Source organism: Elgaria multicarinata, chromosome 17, assembly GCF_023053635.1.
Source record: "Elgaria multicarinata webbii isolate HBS135686 ecotype San Diego chromosome 17, rElgMul1.1.pri, whole genome shotgun sequence".
Lineage (NCBI taxonomy): Eukaryota > Metazoa > Chordata > Lepidosauria > Squamata > Anguidae > Elgaria > Elgaria multicarinata.
In genome coordinates, this window is record NC_086187.1 from 11,458,668 (window position 1) to 11,482,098 (window position 23,431).

At 40.4% G+C, this 23,431-nt stretch overlaps 1 protein-coding gene across 2 annotated transcripts in view; it reads right to left on the reverse strand.

The window, feature by feature from the left end:
- Positions 1-22,277, reverse strand: part of SEC14L5 (SEC14 like lipid binding 5) — a 46,544-nt gene extending 24,267 nt beyond the window's left edge. The window contains exons 1-2 of one of the 2 annotated variants that reach the window (XM_063142967.1): positions 22,223-22,277; positions 5,328-5,403 (exon numbers count right to left, since the gene is read on the reverse strand). In XM_063142967.1, coding sequence (XP_062999037.1) covers positions 5,328-5,390 — 63 coding nt within the window. In that variant the 5' untranslated portion in view covers positions 5,391-5,403; positions 22,223-22,277. Of the gene's footprint in view, positions 1-5,327; positions 5,404-20,266; positions 20,303-22,222 lie in introns of those variants that run through there. The other variant, XM_063142966.1, reaches the window with a different exon arrangement.
- Between the last annotated feature and the right edge of the window lie 1,154 nt (positions 22,278-23,431).

A 23,431-nucleotide genomic window follows, 5' to 3' on the forward strand; every position in this document is an offset into this window, starting at 1 on the left:
GCGATGGGGACAAAGCTCTAACGGAGAGGAGGGCAAGGAAACAGAACCCTTCAGATATTGTAAAAGATTATTCTCTCCTTCAAAATAACAGAAATTGTCGCCTTGTCTCAAACCACTCCTGAAAAGACTACATGCAAACAGTTGTTGCCAACTATGCTGAACACTGGAACAACTATTTGTTGTGTGTATATTTACCTACTTTCTCATTTCGAACAAAGCGAGATAAGATGAGGAGGGAACAAAGCACAGAGAAACTTTCAAGGGTAATAAACTACGCAAACCTTATTGGCAGGTACAACCAGGCCAACGAAAAGCACTAGTTCAGCCAAAGAGAACAGCTGGCTTGCAAAGCAATGTATGATTGACAGGACAGTTTCAGGCTGCCAGAGTCTGCAGTAAGATTTAGTTAACCGGAATATGTAATCAAAACTGGGACCTGGGTCAGCACTTTATAGTTACCTGCTTTGCATCTCCCGCAAAGGCCATGGCTGGGATATTTAATTACAAGGAGTCCAAGCACTCAGTTTTGCATGTCTGAAAGATGACTCGACATCAAAGACTCCTCTTTCTACATAGCACTGTGTTAGCATACCAATTCAACAGAAACACCAAGTGCAATATGTAACCCACTCTCAGGATCCATACAGCTGTCTTGTTCAACAAGGAGTGACCTAGTCTGAACCTGCTTTGCACAAGAACATATTATCACAGCACATGGTGATCTGGCTGCAAGCGCTAACAAGAGGAAAAGGTTATGACTGAGTGCAGATTCCAGGCTGAAGCACAATGCTCACATGAATGCAACAAAAGAGCTACACAGCAGGAATGCTGCTCTCCCTTCAAGTCCTTGGGTGCGTGGGTGAGGTGGGGGACCTTCCAAGCAACAATCCTCAAGTGCAGCCATAAGTTGGTACAAAATGCTTGTCAGTTTTAAGAGGCGGCAGGAAAGAAGTCTGCAGTCTGCAAGCTATGCTGGTTAAGGCATGAAGATGGAATTGGCATGTGCTATCTGGTATCCCCTATACTGATATTTTGCTCTCAGCGTGGAGTAGGTTGGGAACTTTCCATGCCTTTACAGGAGGGATAACCTGACTGGAAAGGAAACTGCCTTGATATTCAACTCAAATGTAAACTGTTCCTTATTTTTTACTCCAATTGCAGAATACTGAGAGGAGCAACAAAGGTACAGGAACTGGACAAAGCCCAAGAGCTGCTCCCAGTACTCACAGTTACAGAATGCATGGCCAGGTGTTAATTTTATGGGGAGCTTTTCCAGAAAGAGAAACCCTGACATCAAGATCTCATCACCTTCTTACAGTGTCAACAACAGGCTGAAGATGCTTCCTGTGCACTCTAGTTGTGGACAAGTCATTGCAAACCCATTTACTCATGTCAGTTACACGGAATATGGTCAAGATTAATGAGTTATATTAAAGTTAAGGTGCAAACAGCCACCCTGATCCTGTTCCTGGTGAGAGTTTTGGCTATTAGGCAGTAAAGAAATGTAATAAATGATAAATAAATAAAACATGGGCACTAGAATATAGACCTGATTTTTAACATATATGGTAACAAATGAGAACTTTAGAAGTTCACTGATATCTGGAGCTATTTCTACATAGGAACATAGGACACTGCCTTGTACTGAGTCAGACCCTTGGTCTATCTAGCCCACTATTGTTGACACTGACTGGCAATGGCTCTCCAGAGTTTCAGGAGGATTCTTTCTCTTGTCCTACCCAGAAGCTGGGGATCAAACCTGGGACCTTCATATGCTAAGCATGTGCTCTATCACACTGAGCTATGGCCCCTCCCATTCTAATTCCAAAACAATGGTAATGCTTGTTCAGAAGCTGTTGCCCTAACCCTCTTTCTGGTAAGTCTTAGGACTGCTTCCAGGTTATTTTTGTTTAGGGGGGATACATTTGCAAGTCAATTCTGTAATGAAAAAGACGAAGCGTCCCAAGCAATTACATACTGATTAGTCAGACACAATTTACACAGCTCTGAGATTGGGTCAGCATATCTACATTTTATTAATCCCACGGCAATTATTAGCATGAATTTATTAATTTTTTGCATATTCCATGACAGTACAGCTATGAGTAATTTAATAAGGGTTCAATGAATACTCCAAGCCAGCATCGCATTGTGTCTGAACCTATATTATAAAGGCACCCCTAAGCAGCAGTACATTCACAAACCACAAACTGTCAAGTTCTATTATAGATGTATTTCCTTTGTGGCCTGGAGGGCTTAAAATGAATCTCGTGTACAGAATCATCCGAGGATATAGTAAATATCAGGCCGCTGGGGACAAGTCTGTCATTTCGTCATTTGGATAGAGACACCCAGAGCTTTAGCTGCTCTCCTCAAAATCATCTGCAGCCTTCTGACTACTTCAAAGGAATTCCAGCTGCTAAGAAACTGCTCCTTTTGCTGCAGGGAGAATACTCTAATGAATGCAAAGCTTGCAGGAGTAAAAGGCTCCCACATTATGCATATCCAAGTTAAGATCTGATTTGAGAAACTTTAAATAAAAAATTAAATATTGGGCCTCCTGGGTTAGGAAATGGCCATTTCAAAAAACAGGATTATGTTTGACCTAGATATGGTGACATCTTCTCATAGGATGAATCAGTACATGTTGAGATAAGGATGGGGGAACTAATCCTGTAAATTCATTAAATAACTCAGCCACACAGAAAGAACAAGTTGTTTACAAACTATCACAATGATTCTTTAAGGTATCTTTCTTACACACAGGATCTACTATGAAAGACTGTCAAACCACAACATGGTGATGCAATGAATTACTTATGAAGTGTGGTCTTGAACAATGTTGCTGTTGAAGGTATTCTATTGTTGCTGAGATTGATTTTTATTGGCTGTCTAATTATAAAACATAGTGAATTGTTTTTTTAAAAATTGATTTTATTCTATTTCTTAACATTTATAATTCACTTTGAGCTCATTATTAAGTGGAAAGATAGCTGAAATAAATAAATGATGAGTTAAGTCCCATTAAACAGTGTTCTGCAAGCCCATTCCAATCCTCTGGAGGAAATAATCACCAAAAACATTTCCCAGTAAATCAAAACCTAATTTCATCATGAATACAAGTATCTACATAACACAACACAGCGCACCACATGACTGTCCAACTGTTCCTGCATATCTCTCTAAGATAGATGCAGTTCACACATTCACAGAATTTGGATGATCACACTGGGGAGTCACAATTTATTGTCCTCAGAAAGCAAAATCTGTGGGGAAAACCGTTAATGCTATTATCATAGAATCATAGAATAGTAGAGTTGGAAGGGGCCTACCCCCTCCAACCCCCTCCTCAATGCACGAATCCACCCTAAAGCATCCTTGACAGATGGTTGTCCAGCTGCCTCTTGGATGCCTCAACACCCAAGTGAACCTCAAACTCCATTCCACAAAAGAGAGAGCTGAGCAAACTTACAGGTAATATCTACAGCAACTTCCTCTTAAAGCATAACCCCCCTCAAAGTCATGTCTACTGATCTGCACATTACATGTGCACAAAGGCATATTCTTCCTGAGAATCTGTTTATATTGACAAGAAACTGGCTGATTCCAAAACTAAAACGAGAGAGATGCAAGGGACTCTACTTGGCCTAGAAGATAGGCCCTTTGATACTGAAGCTCTTTAAGTCAAAGTATGATACATCTGGTTGGCTATTTGGTGATAAATGCACTCTGCATATGCTCAGAGTAATTTTGTTGCGACATCAAAATGTTCTAGGGCTGCCTTTCCTTAAATTAAGTCCTCTAAGTAAGATATTTATACTTTACTGTTTGCTACCAGAGTGTGATCAAGTTTCATTTTGGCATGGTTTCACTTTCTTTTAAGTGCCAACCTTTTTGTAACCTGCAGTAGCTGCCACAGCTACTTAGGTTTTCTTAGAAGCTCTTAGGTTCACTTTAGGAATCCACACCGTTTAAATAATATCCTACCTAAGGCTCCAGAAGATCCACAATCTATTCTTATTTTTGCCAAAGCACATCAGTGGCTTGGTAAAAAAAAAAAGTACCTTAGTTCCACCTTCTGCAAAACTATAAACGTTTAACAGTAAATAAGATGAACATTCATGGACCATCTAGGAAATTCTTACAGTCCCCACAACCTTCCTCTCCAGGGCCTGTCATACAGAGAAACGTCCTGAAATCAAATGCAATGAGAGCATACAAATATAAATGCATCAATATTTAGCCTTTAGGGGATATACTAACAAACTTACAACAAATTTATCTAGCAGCTACCCTCCTGTATTAGCAGCCAAGTTACTGACAAGCAGTTGACATCAGCCATCTGTGTGATCCTACAAAATGAAAGCCTAATAAAGCTGAAGTGCACATAGGAATTTGTTCCATTTGCCAGAGCCTTTGTGTTGAATATTGCCAGCAGCCTACAGAAGAAAAGCATAACCGACACTGTCACTGGAGAAACCATGTTTACTTGGAAACAATCGGTACAATGACAACTGCAAAAAACCCACACATTAATAGCACACAGATCGTATATGCCTGCCCGGCTTCTCTCCCTGAATTGTAGTTTGCAGCAAAAGTCAAAGAGGACAGCTCTACAGACAAAACTCCTCAATAGCAAAAGTAATACGATACAATTCACAAGGGATATAGGAGTGTATTTGTCAAAGGCCTCTTCCCAACCTCATTTTCCAACAAGATGCACAATAAACAGTGATTTTCACAAAGCAAATATTTAGATGGGACAAGAATGACCAGGGGGAAGAGTGTGTTTTTTGTTAAGTTTGTTTTTGGTTTTGCACAGACAGCTCAAGCATGGTGCAAGGCCTGGGTTCAGATGGAAGGGGGAACAGCTTATTCTACTTAAGGAGAGAGGCTGTTAATGAGATTTGCTCCAAGAGACATTAAAGATTCTCATTAGCAATCGGTTCAATGCTTTTGTATTGAATTTTTAAAAATCTGATAATGAGGAAGCAGCAATAACTCAAAGGTCACCACTTTCACAGGACCATCCACTAGACATTTACTTCTTCTTTTTTTAACATTCCTTTCTGGTATTTACCACAAATCAGTTCAGCACTGACTTATGAAACTGTATTTTTTTGGAAGAAAATTGTAAAGCTGCAGCACAAAATGAAAAGAAGCCCAATCACAGGTTGTTCCTGTCTAAGGTTCAGCTGAAACCACAGAATCAAAACAGCAAAGCCACACATCCTAGTGGCCACCACACAAATCAGAGGCTTCAGAAGGATGTTTGGTTCAGCTGAGCTACGAAAGAGACAAGACAAGTAGAAACATGAAGTACTTACTGCCATGACGAGCTCGAAGGGGTATTTGTAGACTCGAACAGGGGACTGATATTTTTGCACCATTTTTACTTCACACCTGTAGTGAAAGAAAACAGTGACTTGTTAAGAAATCTACTCTGAATGTCACACATAAGTCTAAACACACCCCTTTGAGCTTTGCTATGGAACTTCTGCACTTTCCTGAAGGTCAAAACTAGGAAAAAACAGAAGCAGAATTTCAACTAAGATGGATCGGATTTCTAACATGAATGTTCAAGAACGGAAGCCCCTCTGTAGTCAGTTCTCGTAGACCAAATGCTATAACCTTTTCCTTTTATTTTGTGTTTGATGTCATTATATCACCACCCTAAGACTAATAATTTTGATTTTAAAGGCTGCTTAAACCCAACCGCATTCAGAGGTGTGTCCAACTGTGCTAAACTCATTTGATTTTTAATAACAGAAAGAAAAAGAAAACCAAATGGAAGACTTCATACTTTACAAAATGTCCTAGGCATGCAGTTGAGCAAATTACACCATTTTGACAAGTGATTCAACACCAACTGGTTACCTTGCAAGGAACAAAAAACGCCTGTGGTATTTACAACACCCATCTCTGCAGTTCATTTAGCTAAAACTCAGGAATTTCTCTTTCTGCCCCCAGCAACAGCTTTTAACCCGCACACGCATGCCAATAACAAAAATCCTGAGAAATAATGAACCCACTCTTACAAAAAGCTTATTGAGTTGCTTTCAGCAAACCCAGTAGGGTATGCTGCCTCCGCTATTACTACTAAATGCCCATGAATGTCAGAAGTCTCTAGGCATAGCTTTTCAAACATTCTAGTTATGAAAAGGCACAGATCTCAGACTGGTGGTCACCATCCAAGGAATGAATCAATACAGTGACAGAGAGATAATCGAAGAAGATTCAAGTCAAAGATGGGAGATGACAGAGTTAAACTTTCAGGAAACTTTATCTAAAAGCCATTTAGTGCCCTTAATAAAAGGTTCTACAATTAGGTTCTCCAGTGAAGGAGAGAGAAAAAAAACAGACATTCAATGATCTTAGATACCTGAAGTTTGGGAATTTCTTGCATCAGTCATAAATTTTCAGAACAATTCTAAACACGTCAAGTCGACTAAGCAGCCATCTGCGAATTGTGAAATCATGGACAAGTGTTATACCTATCAGAGTAGTACCAGTGATATTTTAAAAACAGAGCATATAAAGCCAGTGTTGGTGAGCGCTAACAGAGCAGAGTCAAGCTACGAAAAGCTTTGCTGGTATCATATAACAGACACCCGAGTCACAAGAAGCAAGGGGTACCTTATAACTTAATGCTGTAACTGTGATACCTGGAGTGTGCAGGAACCATCCGATTAAGTGCTAGCATAGTGGAAGAATACCATCTACAAACCAAATTTAACTGTGGTCTTCTTTGCACTTGTTGACCTACCATCTAAGAAATCCATACCACCTCCCATAGAAGGGTCACAGTTCTGAAAGGAGACTTGACCTACACTGGGGCTCTCCGCATCTATACTTTAAAAAATGATGGCTGAACTTATGAAAGTACAAACGTTAAGAATTCAGCATTTGCCATTTACTCTGCTTTGAGATAAAGCTAGGGACCAATTTATACAAGTGTATTTCATAAGATAACTGCTCCTATTATGTAACGTTAGCTATCACAGAAAAAGCTTTCTTCCTGACACAAACGGTACTTACCGTTCACTGACTGAATTGCTCCCTTGTTTTTGAGCACATTAGCAATGTTGACATCACTGCAGCTTTCTCTGGACCACCATCCCTCCCCAATGTACTACCTGGCCAGTAGAGAAGAAGCCCCTGCTTTCTTTGGACACAAACACCTTGCATTACCTGGACTTGGTGTGTGGTAACACATTTCCAGGGCAGGGAGGCTATTCCCCTGTGGCCACTGTTGGCCTGGCTTGGCAACCATAAGAGCAAGAGGGCTGGAGAGAGGACGTGTTGTTCCCCAGTGATTTCAGCAGCCTCTCCTTCTAAGTTCCAATAGCAAGAGCTACTGACAACACCTGCCCAAGATTCAAAGTAGATGAATTTGTAGGGGAAACTTTAGAATGCAAATGTTTTATACCGTTGCCCTATTTTACGATGAAAACCGCTTTGAGATTTTGTTGTTGTTGAAAAGCAACATATAAATATGACAGACAAATAATAAATCAAAGTATACACATGTTTAAATTGGCTCCCAACTTTATCCCAAAGTGGAGCAAAATCTATTGCACTGGAGGCTACCAGATGTAAAAGGTGCTGGAAAAGAACCTAGGGAATCTGTTACAGTATCAAGCTTTCTAGCTGCCAGAAATTACTGCAATAAATCCCCAGGCTACCAGCATCCTTCTCTTTCCCCCACATTTTTTAAAAAAGAAAAGATTATTAAGCACTTGGCTTTTGCTGCCTATGCTAAGCGCATCTATATAACCAGGATCACCTATCAAATTGCAGGCACAGCAAAATCAGAACATGCATCTGCTGAACTATATAAATGGGGTTGCCCATAGAACTTGGCTAGTTTTAACTACAGTTTACTGAAAAAAGCCAATTCCAAACTTTGGAGAAAACAACAGAGGGAGGCGGAAGTAGTGGCTGGGGCGGAGGGGGGAAGGATGTCTGCCTATCCATGTACATAAGAAAATGACATTGTGTTTTTTAATTGCTAAGTCACTCTGGAAACTTTTCAGAGTTGAAGAGTGGGCTATAAATATATCTAAACAAACAAAACAATACTTCAAATAATCTGATTATTAGGTGTTATTGCTATTAACAACTGAGGGTTTGTTTGTTTTTGGAAAGGCAATAATAAATAAGGATTTATTTATTTAGAACTGGTGTGTTCTGCAACTACCCCTGCCCCTGGCTCACCCACCCCCTTCTGTTGCTTCCCATATTGAATATTAGATTGTAAGGTGTTGGTGGCAGGGACCTGTTCTCTTATAGCATGGAAAGCACCATGCAAACTGATGGCAAGAAGCTGTTGCTTTGTCATTGACTAAATTTATGAAAATGCTTGACAGAATAAAGCTACTTACCCTGTTTCCCCGAAAGTAAGACATCCCCCGAAAATAAGACCTACTTCCAGTTTTGCCTCTCGCTGTAATATAAGGCATCCCCCCGAAAATAAGACCTTTTTTTTGTTCAACAATAAATGTGTACCGTATTCTTCTTCATGGAAAAATAAGACATCCCCTGAAAATAAGACCTAGCGCATCTTTGGGAGCAAAAATTAATATAAGACACTGTCTTATTTTCGGGGAAACAGGGTAGGTGTATGAGAAAGGACTGAGTGCCCATGGAATGAAGAACACCCAAGCAAGGTACAAGGTGGGATATAAACAATAATGCATCTATCTTTTTAAAAACGTTTTACTGCAAACATGGGGGTTAAAAATCTGGTGCTTTTCAGCAACTACATTTATGTTTTTCAGATACATTGTCAAATTACATGCTGAACCGTGGGTGGACTATATCTTAAGTTGACATGATTAAACAGCACTCCTAATTTACTATGGTAAATACAAAAATGGCATGGCCATCATCATGTGTGTTGTGTATACTTTCCACTGCCAAGCCCAAAATAGCATATACCAATCAGCAACTAGATTGGACTAGAAACAGATGTTCAGCGCATGCAAGTTTGTTTGAGCAAGGCAAACTCACAATGCACAGGGCTGAACATTCAACTTTTAACACTCAGGTCTCTAACATAAGGCCAAAGCTAACTTTTACTTTATTCTGATAACTTTGAGTTCAGCAATGAGATGGCTACCTATAAAAAATAATAATCATGAAATCAAACTGTTTGAATTTGGTGTGAGGACCACCTTGCTGCACATTAAATTAGATGTGTGAAAAACAGCCACACATAAGCCACACACTGACTCAATGCCCCTGCTTCTCTCTCCCCCAACCCCTTAAGAAAATATATGACAGAAAAAGATGACCAAAATCTCTACGATTCCCTCCAATGTTTTCTGCCTGTGTCAGGTGGGAACCTTCAGAATACTCCAACAATTAGTGTTTGGTCTACATAATATGTAACCAGGTTCTCAGATTGAGAAGACCACAGAATAGTTTCTCGCCTGACAGTGCACAGTAAATTATAAACAAGAGCCCCGTTATCAATGTCCAAATCCTAATAAGTACAAATATCAAATAACTGCACATATTTTTCTGCTCAGTCTATTTTGGCTACTCAACTAGTATATTTTCCATTAAAAGATTCAGTATTTGGAGATCTTTGTTCTAATTTTTGTCATGGACCAACAGAACACTAGATTAAATGGCTATTATTGTGAGCAGTTTTGAGACTCTTTATGGTTGAAAACTAGTATACAAATATTGTAAAAAAAAATAAAAGAAAAGAAAAAAAGCAAACAACATGCACACAGGCCAGGGGACCAAAATCTACACAGACTGAACAGCCCTTTGCTAGTAGGTGGTTCTTCCCTTCTAGTTCCCTTTTATTTCTAAACACTTAGCAGAAACAGCATGCATATTCTCAGGGGTTCTTTTTCTAAAACTGTAAAAGTTAGGATTATTCTTAAGGACAAAGGCATCCCTTACTCTTATGTTTGTACAGAGTCTGACACTATAATGGCCAGGCATAATACTAGATATGCTTGAACTCGATACACCTCCAAATAGAAATACAGGTCTAGCCTTCATGGATCAGGCCCCTCAAAGTGGATTCAGGATCAAAGTGCAGAACGAACAGTACCACCCAGCATCATAGAACACCAACAGAGAATAGAATGAGGACACTTTGTTACGACAGAAAAACAGAATGCTAGCGATACAAGGCTGACAGAAAGGCTAAAGATGTGTTATGAATGTGTTTTGTCCACATGCAATTATTGAAAATCCCTGTTCTTAAGTGTGCGTGGCATACTTTTCACCATGACACTGCTGTGAGAGCTGGCAACTTCTACAAAAGAGGATGCCTCCTTTATGTTGCTAGCCATATCAACATGTTGCAATAACAGGTACATGTCATTTATGGACGAGACAAACTTAAATTATTTCCATTTATTGCTTACTTGAGAACACAAAACTAGGAATGAAGATACATAATTAAGTCAACCTAATGTCCAGTATCACAGGCTTACAGAGAAGAGAGCAATCAGAACCAAAACTATACTGTGGAAGAGAATGACCCTGTTCAGATGATACACTAAGCTACAATGGTTAAGCATTTTGAGCTAAACATTATGGCTTAGTGTATCATGTGAACTATGACTTAGCATGTCGTGTGAACCATTCCTAACCATGGTGGCTACATAACCATGGTTTAAACATACTCACTAACCATTTGCTGCAAAAGGTTTAGCGGCCTAACCGTGGCTTAGCATGTTGTCTGAACAGACCCATTGTAACAGCACCAAGGGTTTTCCTGTACCCCTCAGAAAGCAGGACTTAATTCAGGGACCCACCAAATTATTGTGAATAGGACATCTCACTGCAAACCTAAGGAGATGGCCACTAGAAATGAACTATCAGGTTTTGAAGTTTTGCTGTGGCTTCTTAGGTGCAATTCACACATGCAGCCACATGTATGGGTGGTCACTAATAGATCAACCACAAAGTAAGCCAATTGTATGAAGCCGCTCCTCCCACAACTATGGCTATTTCAACTATACCTATACAAATCCCCTCAACAAAAGGATTTGCAATGGCTTGGTTGGAATGACAGAAACAGAAGGCAGCCATTTCAGGTGGCGATTAGGCCTGAACCTGAATTATTGGGGCATAGCTTTCATAGACATCAGCTTATTTCATTCATCTGAACCCCTAAAAGGTTTTTAAGTACATAGATTGCTTATTCTAACAAAACAACAGCACAGAGACTACGTAACATCACCTAATGCCAAGATCACTTATGCTTTCTCTAATGTACTTCTTAGGACAATGAACTGGGGTTGTAGTTCATTCTCAGAAGGTTGCACTTGGAAAGTAATTCAGTGAACAATTATGTTGGTGTGGCAGGGTTTGTCTGTGCTCTTTTTCATTAGGTTTTAAGGATGGACACAGAAAAAAATGCTTTGGGATTTGCTTTGGTTAGTGCCCCACTTCAGTTCACTTAGGGTAAGACCTGCTTTATTTTAGACCCAAGGCAGAAGGATACTTTGGTTTTCCAGATCTGCAGATGTCTCCTCATTGAGGGTCCTTGCCAGGGGTTGAGTTTTCTCCACTCAGCAGCCTTTTCCAGGGATGCAGACTTTATTTTTCCCCTATGGAAACAGCACTGTCTCCATTCACTTGCATAGCAGAAAATAAAGGCTCTGAAAGTTTGTATAAATGGGCAGTTGTCAAAGCCACAATGCATGCTTTTAGAGCAGTCCCATGCCAACAGTGCAAGCAAGGACTGCTCTGGAAGCATGTATCAGGGCTTTGACAGCTGCCCTAATACCCTGCAAAGCTCTACAGTGGGTCAAAAGCTTCAGAGACAGCCTTCTTTCCTCTGGAACAAACTGGGAAAGACCAACTTTGCTTTGGAAGTGGCCCAAATACCTCCAAGGCAGCCCACTTCAGTTCTATATTTGTGTTCATCCAAAGCAGATGTATACGCCTATTCATTTAATGAAAAATACTAATGCAACAATGGGATATCAGGGAGAAGGGGTCTAGCTTAGCTTCCTTCCTAACATGCTGGCTTCCTCTGTGCAGGGAACCTTTTTATATGGAGAAACATTCATTCAATATTTTGAGTCCCCAGCTACAATCCAAAGAAAAATACTCCAGAAAGAGGCATACCTCATCTCAGGTCTGATGAAGAAATCTTAACTCACATAGCTTGAAAGCAAACCCCTAGGAACTCTGCAGATGGGGTCCTTGGAAGACAAGTTGATATGGGAGGTATTCACTCATAGTGAACAAGTTTGGAACACCCTGTTTTAGCATGTTCAAGAGTTTCTGCAGTATGTTGCCTTGCAATTTTAAGACTAGAAGTCAGAAAGATTAAAAAAAATACTTTTAAAAACGCTGGGAAAGTTGATGAAAAAGGGCTTCTGTATAAATTCTGCTGAAAGTGTTCTCTTTTAAAAAAGGAGATCCAAGTAATTGCCATATAAGTAATTTACTTTGTGACAGGAAGCCATTTAAGCTTCTGTCACTTGTCACCCACCCTGAAAGCTTTACTCCCATTTCTGCTTCCCTAAGGCTTGTGACTAAGTCTTCCTCCATGTTCACACATTGAAAAGCAAAGCAATTCTTTCCAACCCACACTCCCATTTTCTTTGAGGCCTGGCACCTATATAGTTATGTAACCCTTTTATTGTTATTTAAGGAGCCTCGCCTACATGGCACCAGCAAGTGGGAAATCCCACCACTGAATGTATCCATTTAGCCTCACTGCTAGGTGCTCTCATTGGAAACAAGACCCTGACAGTTTCAGGGTCATTTATATTACCATGCAAGTTGTTAAGCCTACTCAACATGACTGACTGACACTGATCCTCCCCAGCAGGAACTCCTAATCAAGGCAGCCTAGACAGCAGAAGTATGAACTCACTTCCAAACTAATCCATGTGCTTAGGTTTCAAAAAGCTAGTGTTTTATATTCTCATCACCTTCCACAAATATGCATTCCCAAGGCCACCACCATCACCATCATCTCCCAATCTATCCTTCAAAACTGTAAGCTTGAGAGATCCTTCTATAAATTGCATGCCAACAGCAACCCCTACAGAGAGGCATTCTCTGGCCTGGTTCACATGTCACAATAAGCCAGTGTTCTGAGATAATGTGGCTTATCATTTATGAACAGCCTGCTTGTGTACACTGCCCAGTCGCTAAATCAACCACAGACCTTCCGTCTGTGGTTTGTTTAGTGTGATACGTGAATCAGGAACTCTAGCTTGTCTCTCCCACAACAAGCCAAAGAAATAACAACAAACAGTAGGCTATTTCTCTGGCTTGTTGGGAGACAAGCCAGAGTTCCCAGTTTGCATGTCATGATAAACCATGGAAGAAAGGTCCATGGGTTGTTTAGCTAGTCCCACTTGCAAAGGAAGTGCTTGGAACCCTGGCATAGTGTGACATGCGAATGGGGGCTCTGTGGCTCCCCATAATCATCAAACTCCTTTCTGTTTGGAAAACAACAGCAGTACCCTAAATACCAACTGATTTATTGTGGCACAAGCTTTTGTGAACTAGGGCATGAATTGTTATTCTATAGATTATGTGTATATGCACATACAAGTGTGTATGTATATGTATACACACACATATATATATACCTACACATACACACACACACATACAAGTACATATAATATAGTGGTGCCTAATGGTCATGAAATGCAAGAGGTATAGTCTGTGACAATTCTATGCAAAACCTAAATGCACTTGAGATAAGCATAACATCAACGTCACAAAGCTAAGCACATTGTATTATGTCACCTAATTCTCCTGTTGTGAATGGTCACTATATTCATCTCATATACATTTGAGTTTTAAATAGAATTGTTACAGTCTGTACTCTTGCATTTCATGACCATTAGCCACCACTATTTATATAACTTCTCTGTATCCATGTTATCTATCAATTGAGGATAACACTACATGTTTCTGATGAAGTAGGTTCTAGGTCTATGAAACCATACATCACAGTTCGTTGTTAATCTTTAAGTGCCACATGACAGTTGTTATTGCTGCAATTGACTTTAACATGTCTATTCCTCTGAAAGTTGCCTTGTGCTTCAGACTCAAAACTTGACCTTGATCTTTGCATCTATGCTGGCTTCGTGGGGCCTAGTTTGAGTCAATTGAGAGGTGAGACTTTTAGGCCCATGCTGGCTGGGGCATGCTAGGAATTGTAGAACTTTTCTCAGTCTGAACATGCATGGGATTGCACCCTTAGTGTGTTCTAGCTGTTCCACTTGCTAACATTAATATAAACGTTAATGAAATATTTTTACTTTTACTTTCCAAGCTTTCAGAATCATACAGGCTATAAGTTTTGAATAAAGCAGATGCATCTTTTTCAATATTCATGATTTATGTTTGGAAGACCCAAGGTTTTGACCAATATCAGGCGTTGAGGTAGTGAGCTACCGACTTATAAAAGATTCTGACCTAGAAAAGAAAAGGGCAACCTTGTCGAAGACTGGGGAATATTGAGAAACCTGCAAAAGGAATCCCATTGTTAAAAACGGGTCACCCACATATTTGGACCTTCATTAAATAAAGACACATTTGTGTAACATGCCAAAGTGTCTGAGCTCTGCTGCGTTTCCTGTCTACTTCTCTCCCAGCTGATACAGAGCACACCCACTCTGGGAGTGGTCTGCCAGCCTATCTCAGCTTCTTCGCTGTATTCTGAGCAGTCTTAAGAGCTGTATTGAGAGCAGTCAACTTAAATGCATCACTGCTTTCCCATGGTGCAATGTTGGAGCAATTGCCTCTCTGGGCACTCTCCCTGCCTCCTGGCCTGAGAGGATAGAGGGGAAGCCATAGCATAGTACAGGCAGTGGTTGTTTATTTTGGCTCTTGACAGGCAAGAAGATAGAAAGGGACCTGCAAGTAGCAGGCAGGGTTAAGGAACCATAAGGCAAGTGGAGCAAGTAGTGGCTGAACACCCCCTCAAGTGTTATTATTAGCAAGGCTATTCTGTTAGCAAGGCTCTGTGTAGGCTGCAGAAAAGATTTGACTTTTTTGAAAGCGCAAAGAAGAGTTAAGTTTCTCCACGAGAAGTCTGTCTCAGTGTACTTTTATCCTGCGGCAGCAAGATCTATTTAAAGCAAGCAACTTTATGAGATCTAAATCCTGAACCTGGATTAGCTGTATCTTTTACCCTAGGTGCCAGATTCATCATTTAATTGCAGGGTAATTTTCCCCTTGGTAAGAAGCAATAGTGTCACAAACAAACTCAATTTAAACTTCAGGATTAACTCTTTCCTGTGAAACACAAGCCTCTGGTTCAGGCAGGAAGAGTCAATTGTAGCCAGTGGGAAAAGTTGACTTTTCCCACTGGCTACAGAGTTCCCTGGCAAGAGCGGTAAAAGGAGGAAGTGCCACTCTAGGAGAGCCACCGGTAAGGCTGATAGGATAGGATTGAGAGGACTGGGGAAGGAGAGAGGGCGTTAGAACTGTCAATCAAACATTGTGATGGATTTTACTCAACTCCATGGCAGCTCATAGTCACACAACGGTGGCATTAGAACATGTTGTGTGTGGAGTACCTCCTAAAAACTCAACCGTTGAATGGAGTTTCATCTGGTTTTTTATCTGGTTGAGCTTTTTATATTATGGTTTTAATACTGTTGTTTTATACATTGAATGGTTTTATTTTTTGTGAACCGCCCAGAGAGCTCCGGCTATTGCTCCGGAGAAACGTAATAAATAAATAAATAAATACTGTGTTGACTGATGTGTTGTCTGAATTGAAACAATATTAGGCTTGATGGACCAACTCAATGCAAGGCAGCTTCAAACAGGCTGTACATGAGGAGCACTTTTTGAATAAAATGGGGACTAAATTATTACCACACTAGTGTGCACACACACATACGAAAGTGGAACCTGAAGAATTTGTGAGTGGGCGTGTATGTGTGTGTGTGTGAGGGAGGGAGGGCATTAGCAGCCTTCCTCTGAAGATATAAACACGGGCAACAGCGACTGGAAGCAGAACGAAGGAATTCAGTACATGAATTATTCAGAGAACCCATAAACAAGAGAGCCCATGTAAAAACTGCAAAAATTCTGCACATTTCTGGGTTTCTCAGAAAATAATACAATTTGAGAGAAAGGCAGCATAGAAATATTTAAAATAAATAAATAAATAAATAAAAGTGGAAAGAAATGTAATACTTACTTGAGGTTAAATTTTATTTGCTATTTTAAATACATAACATTGCTTACAATTTGAGCACATAAAATAGCACTGTTTAATATATTTATGAAATAAAAAGGGAAAATGATTTTTATTCAAACAATAGCTACAAATATACCCAACATTAGAGATGCAAGCTTCTGCACCCTAAATTATTTTGTTCCGATTAACAGGGATAAAAATAGATGCTAATAGGAACCATCACAAACAAAGGGTTACTCTATTTGGGCTTAGAAATATGTACTTGATATTATAATGAAGAAAAGAAGGAATTTCTATATCTAGAGAAATGCTCAGGAAAATATGTCTCTATTATGTAATTTACAGATTACAGTACTAAAGACTAGCAATACATTTGGTTATTGCGCAAAATTTCATAACTACATTCAGCTCTTAAAAGGGCTTCATCATCATCACAAACAGCACTTCTGAATACGTGGAAGAACCAACCCTGCTATGCCCTCTATGTAAGCTTTCTAGAAGTAACTGGGTGGCCATGGTTGTCCTTGACATAGTGGACAAGTTGAACCCTTAATCTGATACAGCAAGGTTTATGTTCATCACAGTTATGTTCACAGAACTAACTTCCGAAACCAGTATACAACATATTATTGAAGCATAGTTCAAGTTTGTTTCTAATCAAAACCAGTGTCTTAAAGATTCACAGCTTCCATTTCTATACTTTCATTTCAATCTTCATGGGCTTAAGAAAAATTAAGATCTACGTAAGGGATGGACATCTTATGGCACTCAAGATTTTTTGGCCTATAACTCCCATCATTCCTCTCCATTGGCTCTTCTGGCTAGGGCTGATGAGTATTGCAGGCCAAAACATTTGAAGGGACACCAACTGTCCACTCTGATCTACATGAACTGTTATCCTACTTTCTTGATTTTGTCTATTTCCAAACACTGGTCAGTTTCTTTCGCTTGATGCAGAAGATAAAGGAATTTAAAGCAGACAAGCAGCAAGACTGCTATACAAAGGCCTTGTTACCATGCTGCAAGAGCATTGTATGCCTGCAGCAAATACCTGACAGCGTTCTGCATTTTGCAACATTTGAAAGGGCTTTTATCAACATCCAGCTTTCCAAAATGTCATTTTGCGGTAACAGACTTTGAAAAACAAACAGTAGGAAAATGCCCCCCTCCTAAACTCACACACACATTTTTTCAGGCCTATATCTGGCTAAGAATAAGAAAGTAGCCTAGACAAATGTCTTCAAGAGCACCTTTTGATTTCTCCCATATGTGAATGGTTACAACCCAGTCCCATGGCCAATAATAAAGAGTTGCACCCAGGGACCCATTACAGCAGAATCACATTCTGCCCTCCACCCTGACAAAGAGTGGCCTATTGTTGCTTTCAAAGAACCCCTCGAAATGTATGCATGCAAATTGATACACAGAGTACACAGACATTTCCCTTTCCCAGGATCCTTGCAATATCTATGCCCTACCTACCTACACACATACAAATAGTAGATCATAACAATGGATAATCTTCTAATTAGCTTGTGTGCCAGTTGTGCCATTTCCATTTCCTTGCAAAACAGTATATTCAGGACGACAGAAGTGTGTGTGTGTGTGTTGCAGGGAGGAGATGGCTCTGTGCCTGAAACTCCGAACTCTACTGCTGCAGAAATTTTGGCAAGAGGTCCCAGGAAACATGCCTGAGGTGGGGGTCATTCAAAGGATATTGAATGGAGTTAGGAGTTAGGAGGAGCTTGGCTATTAAGAGAAAGGGGACTGGGGTATACCATGTGAAGGGTTTGGATAAAGAAGATGGGATTTCTTATATGATGGTGTTTTATTGATAAAACAAATATCTCACAGGCAACACTATTAAGATGTTGTTTGGGAAGGATTGCATGCACAAGGTTCCAGGTTCAATTCCTAGTAAACTGCCCAGAGAGCTTCAGCTATTGGGCGGTATAGAAATGCAATAAATAAATAAATAAAACCTCCAGCTAAAAAGATCTGATTGCAGGTGAGGCTAGATGGACAAATAGTCTGATCTGCTCTAAGGCGGCTTCCTATGATCCTAAGATATTACTAATAACAGAGAAGAGGAAAGAACAGATGGATTTTGGAGGGGAAATGAGTTCTGACAGTGCATGAAAATGAAACAGATTGAGGCAAGGTGGGGAGGAAACTCATGAAGATGGAGGCAGGATTTGCTAGGTCATAGCAATCTGCCTTATATCTGGTCAAACTATTTTTTCACGTCGCCCAGTATTGTCTGCTCTTACCACCCGCAGCTCTCTGTACTCTCTGGCAGAGGTTCCCCCCCCCCCCCATTCCCTGCTATTTGAGATCCATTTAACTGGAGCTGCTGGGATTGAACCTGGGATCTTGTGCACACAAAGCATGTGAACATAAGGAGAAGCCTGCTGGATCAGACCAAAGGGCCCATTTAGTCCAGCGTTCTGTTCACAGTGGTCAACCAGATGACCACGGGAAAACCACAAGCAGGACAAAAGTGCAAACAGCACCCCTCCATACACACCCCTGTGCTCTTCCCGAGCCACGGCTTCTCCCCAAACCAAGCATACTGCTGGCCTCCATGAAGCCATGAAGCTCTTTAATCTATCTATCCATCCCAATATTATCAGAGCTTTAGTCTATCTATCGCAATATTGTCTACCTTGAAGCCAACAGCTCTCTGGGAACTCAAGCAGAGAAACATCTCTGATCACATTACGCCAGTCCTTTTACAACTTCATTGGCTGCCAGTCCAATGATTTATTGACATTTAAAGCCCTAAATGGTTTGGGGCCAGGTTATTTGAAGGAACGCCTCCTCCCATATGTACCTGCCTGGACCTTAAGATCATCTACAGGGGCCCTTCTCCGTGAGCCCCTGCCAAAGGAAGTGAGGCAGGTGGCTACTAGAAGGAGGGCTTTCTCCGCTGTGGCACCCTGGTTGTGGAACCAGCTCCCCAGAGAGGTTCGCCTGGCGCCTACACTGTACTGCTTTCGTCGCCAGCTGAAGACCTTTTTATTCTCTCAGTATTTTAACACTTAACTTTAACTTAAATTTTACTGTTCTAACTCTGTATTTTAATCTTATATCAATTTTGTTGCGTGGTTTTATCCTGGTTGTGCTTTTTATACTGTATTTTGTAATTGTGCTTTTAACATGTTGGTTGTTTTATTATGGTTTTAACTTTTGTGAACTGCCCAGAGAGCTTCGGCTATTGGGCGGTATAAAAATGTAATAAATAAATAAATAAATAAATAAATCTTTCCTCATCACCGGCTAACAGGGATCTTTTTCAAAGCTAGGGATGCTGGCGCTTAGAAACAGGGACCTTGTGCACCCAAAGCAGATGTATCAACCTGATGCCCTCCAGATGTGTATCGGACTACAGCCCCCTTCATCCCCAGCCTGCATGACCAACAGCCATGCAGGCTGGAAGTAATGGGAGTTATAGTATAGGAAACAGCAATAGGGCGGGAAGATGCTTCTGTATCCCCAAAGAGAAGAGAAAATATTCTCAGGTGCCTGAAAAAGAACCTTTTATTATACCCAATGCATTTCAGAAAAGACTGACCTTCCTCGGGGGATGCTTATCTCTCTCCAAATGTGTGGTAAAGAATCTTTCCAATGCTTCTTCAGTCTTAAAGGGCACCAAGTGATGGGAATCACCAAGTGATTCTGACACATGTGGAGGGCTTTAGATTGGGGAAGACCCCCATCCCCCAGGAGGGAAGGAAACAGAAATTTGTGTCTGTATAATACACCTATTGACACAATCGAGGAATTTGCAAATTTCTTTTTGAATGCTATGAGAACAGGATCTCTCCAGAATTGATTCTGCTGCATACTTTTCAAATCTGTATGTAATTTTGCCCTACTCTCGTGCATGTATAAAGTCTGGTCGGTGACCGTAATAAAGTTGATGATGAGATATATTTGAGGCCCCATTCAAAGCAATCCAAGTGTCAAATCCCTTTGGCATTAATACACGGACAAATTATTAGGAACAAAGCATTTGGCACTGGCCTCAAAAGCAATATGAAATAGCCTTCTTTATATCGAGATGGTGGCTTGGGGGTTCCCCCCTCCTTTTCTTCTTACCTGAAGCATCTCAACATCTCAAGAAATGCTGGCGAGGCGAGAGACTTTGGGGGTGGTTGTATCCCTGTAATAATAATACAATATTATTACAGATTACTATAATAATAATAATAATAATAATAATAATAACAACAGTAATAATAGTTATCATTATTTTTAGAGTGATCTGTAGTAGCAATAATGATAGCTGTATTATTACTGTAATTATTAACATCATCATACCCACCACCAAATATTATAATAAATATTATTGTGCAGGACTATTTGGTCTGAATATTATTTGATTATTATGATGATGATTATTATCATCATCAAAGCCAAATATTCTAATAAATATTATGCAGGACTATTTGGTCTGAATAGTATTTGGTTATTATTACTATTATCATAACCAAATATTATAATAAATATTATTATGCAGGACTATTTGGTCCAAATATTATTTGGTAATTATTATTATCACCACAGCCAAATATTCTAATAAATATTATTATGTAGGACTATTTGGCCTGAATATTATTTGGTTATTATTATTATTATCATCATCATTATCACCACAGCCAAATATTCTAATAAATATTATTATGTAGGACCATTTGGCCTGAATATTATTTGGTTATTATTATTATTACCATCATCATAGCCAAATATTCTAATTAATGTTATTCTACAGAACTATTTGGTCTGAATATTATTTGGTAATTATTATTATCATAGTCAAATATTCTAATAAATATTATTATGCAGGACTATTTGGCCTGAATATTATTTGGTTATTATTATTATTATCATCATCATTATCATTATAACCACAGCCAAATATTCTAATAAATATTATTATGTAGGACTATTTGGCCTGAATATTATTTGGTTATTATTATTATTATCATCATCATTATCATTATCATTATAACCACAGCCAAATATTCTAATAAATATTATTATGCAGGACTATTTGGCCTGAATATTATTTGGTTATTATTATTATTATCATCATCATTATCATTATCATTATAACCACAGCCAAATATTCTAATAAATATTATTATGTAGGACTATTTGGCCTGAATATTATTTGGTTATTATTATTATTATCATCATCATTATCATTATCATTATAACCACAGCCAAATATTCTAATAAATATTATTATGCAGGACTATTTGGCCTGAATATTATTTGGTTATTATTATTATTATTATCATCATCATTATCATTATCACCACAGCCAAATATTCTAATAAATATTATTATGTAGGACTATTTGGCCTGAATATTATTTGGTTATTATTATTATTATTACCATCATCATAGCCAAATATTCTAATTAATATTATTATACAGAACTATTTGGTCTGAATATTATTTGGTAATTATTATTATCATAGTCAAATATTCTAATAAATATTATCATGCAGGACTATTTGGTCCGAATATTATTTGGTTATTATGATGTTGATGAACACAGCCAAATATTATAACCATTATTATTATTATTATTTATTTACTTACTTACTGCATTTCTATGCCACCCAATAGCCAAAGTTCTCTGGGCGGTTCACAAAAATGAAGGCGGTTCATAGACCCCCCCCCCCCCAACTATAATAATATTCATTATTATGTAAGATTATTTGGTCTGAATAGGATTGGGGTTGCATTATTACTGTAATTAAGTAATTATGATCATAGCCTCCACCAATAACCATGCAGGATCATTTAGTCTGAATAGGATTGGGGTTGCATTATTACTGTAATTAATTAATTAATTAATTAGCCTCATAGCCTCCACCAATAATAATGCAGGATCATTTGGTGTGAACATTTATCCAGGCTAATAATACTAGATGAGGATGATGAGGATGAGGAGGATGGTGATGGATGGAGGGCGGGAAGGGAACGAGGGGAGGGAGAGACACGGCCGCCCCCGGCCCCTTTTTTCTCCCCTCACACACTCACCATTCACACCGAGGGCAAGCCGAGAGGAAGCCCCGCAGGCAAACCGAGCCCCGCCGCCGCCATCCTCCTCCTCCTCCTCCTCCTCCTCCTCCTCCTCCGCCGCCGCCGCCGCCGCCGCCTCCTGCCTGAAGCCGGTGGGAGGTTCGGTTTACCTCAGCGCGACGATTCTCCACAGATGAGGCGGCCGCGGAGGGAGGAGAGCGCGAGAGAAAGAAAAAGGGGAGGGGCGAAAGAAAAGGCCGGCCGGCGCGCTTTAGCCAATCAGCGGCCGCCGAAGCTCGCACGCGCTGCCGGCGGACGGGGTGGCTCGCTCGCGCGCTCCGGCTCTTTCTCCCACTTGCTGCCGACGCCCCCTCGCTGCTGCTGCTTCTGGTGCTGCTGCTCAAGACGCCACGCCCACTGCGCGGCCAGGCCACGCCCACCCAGGAGGAGAAGAGTCAGAACAGGCGGCTTGGCAGGCTCCGCCCACGGGCCGCTACCCCACCAGAGGGCTCCGCCCCCCTTCAGGTAGGTTGCAGATTTGATAGACGCCCGGGTGGCCCCATCGTTATCGCTGTGCATCATAGAATCATAGAAGAGTTGGAAGGGGCCTACAAGGCCATGGAGTCCGACCCCCTGCTCAATGCAGGAATCCACCCTAAAGCATCCCTATAGGTGCTATAGGTGGGAATGTGTGTTGGGTGTCCATATGGAATGGAGGACAAGGCTCCTGCATCTTCAGCAGTGGTATAGACAAGGGAATTTCAGCTGGCGGATCAGCTGAAGCTGACCCCAAGTACTCCAAGCCACGGAGTCCACCTGGCCGGGTGGAGGAGCTGAGCTGAGGAGCTAAGAATGAAAAAGGGGCTGTGCTGCGCGCAGCCCCTTTAAATGGGGAGCACCCACCCCAGGCTTGCCGAGGGAGGGAGGGGAAAGAGAGCGAACGCCTCTGTTTTGCACACCAAGCAGGGTATGTCTCTTCATTAGCATTTTTGAAACATTTCAATTCACAATTAAAAGGACTTTTCTTAAACGGTATTAATATATGTGTGGATTCTTCCCCTATATGGCTTGGGACCAAACTACCTTCTCCCATTAAAATGTCCCTGGGTTTTAAGACCTGGAGAGGCGCTTCTCGGAAAAGACCACCTCAAGTGCTCCCCTGCCGCCCTTTTGCCTCTTAGCGCCCCCTGCTGCCCCCTTGCCTCTTAACACCCCCATATGCAATCC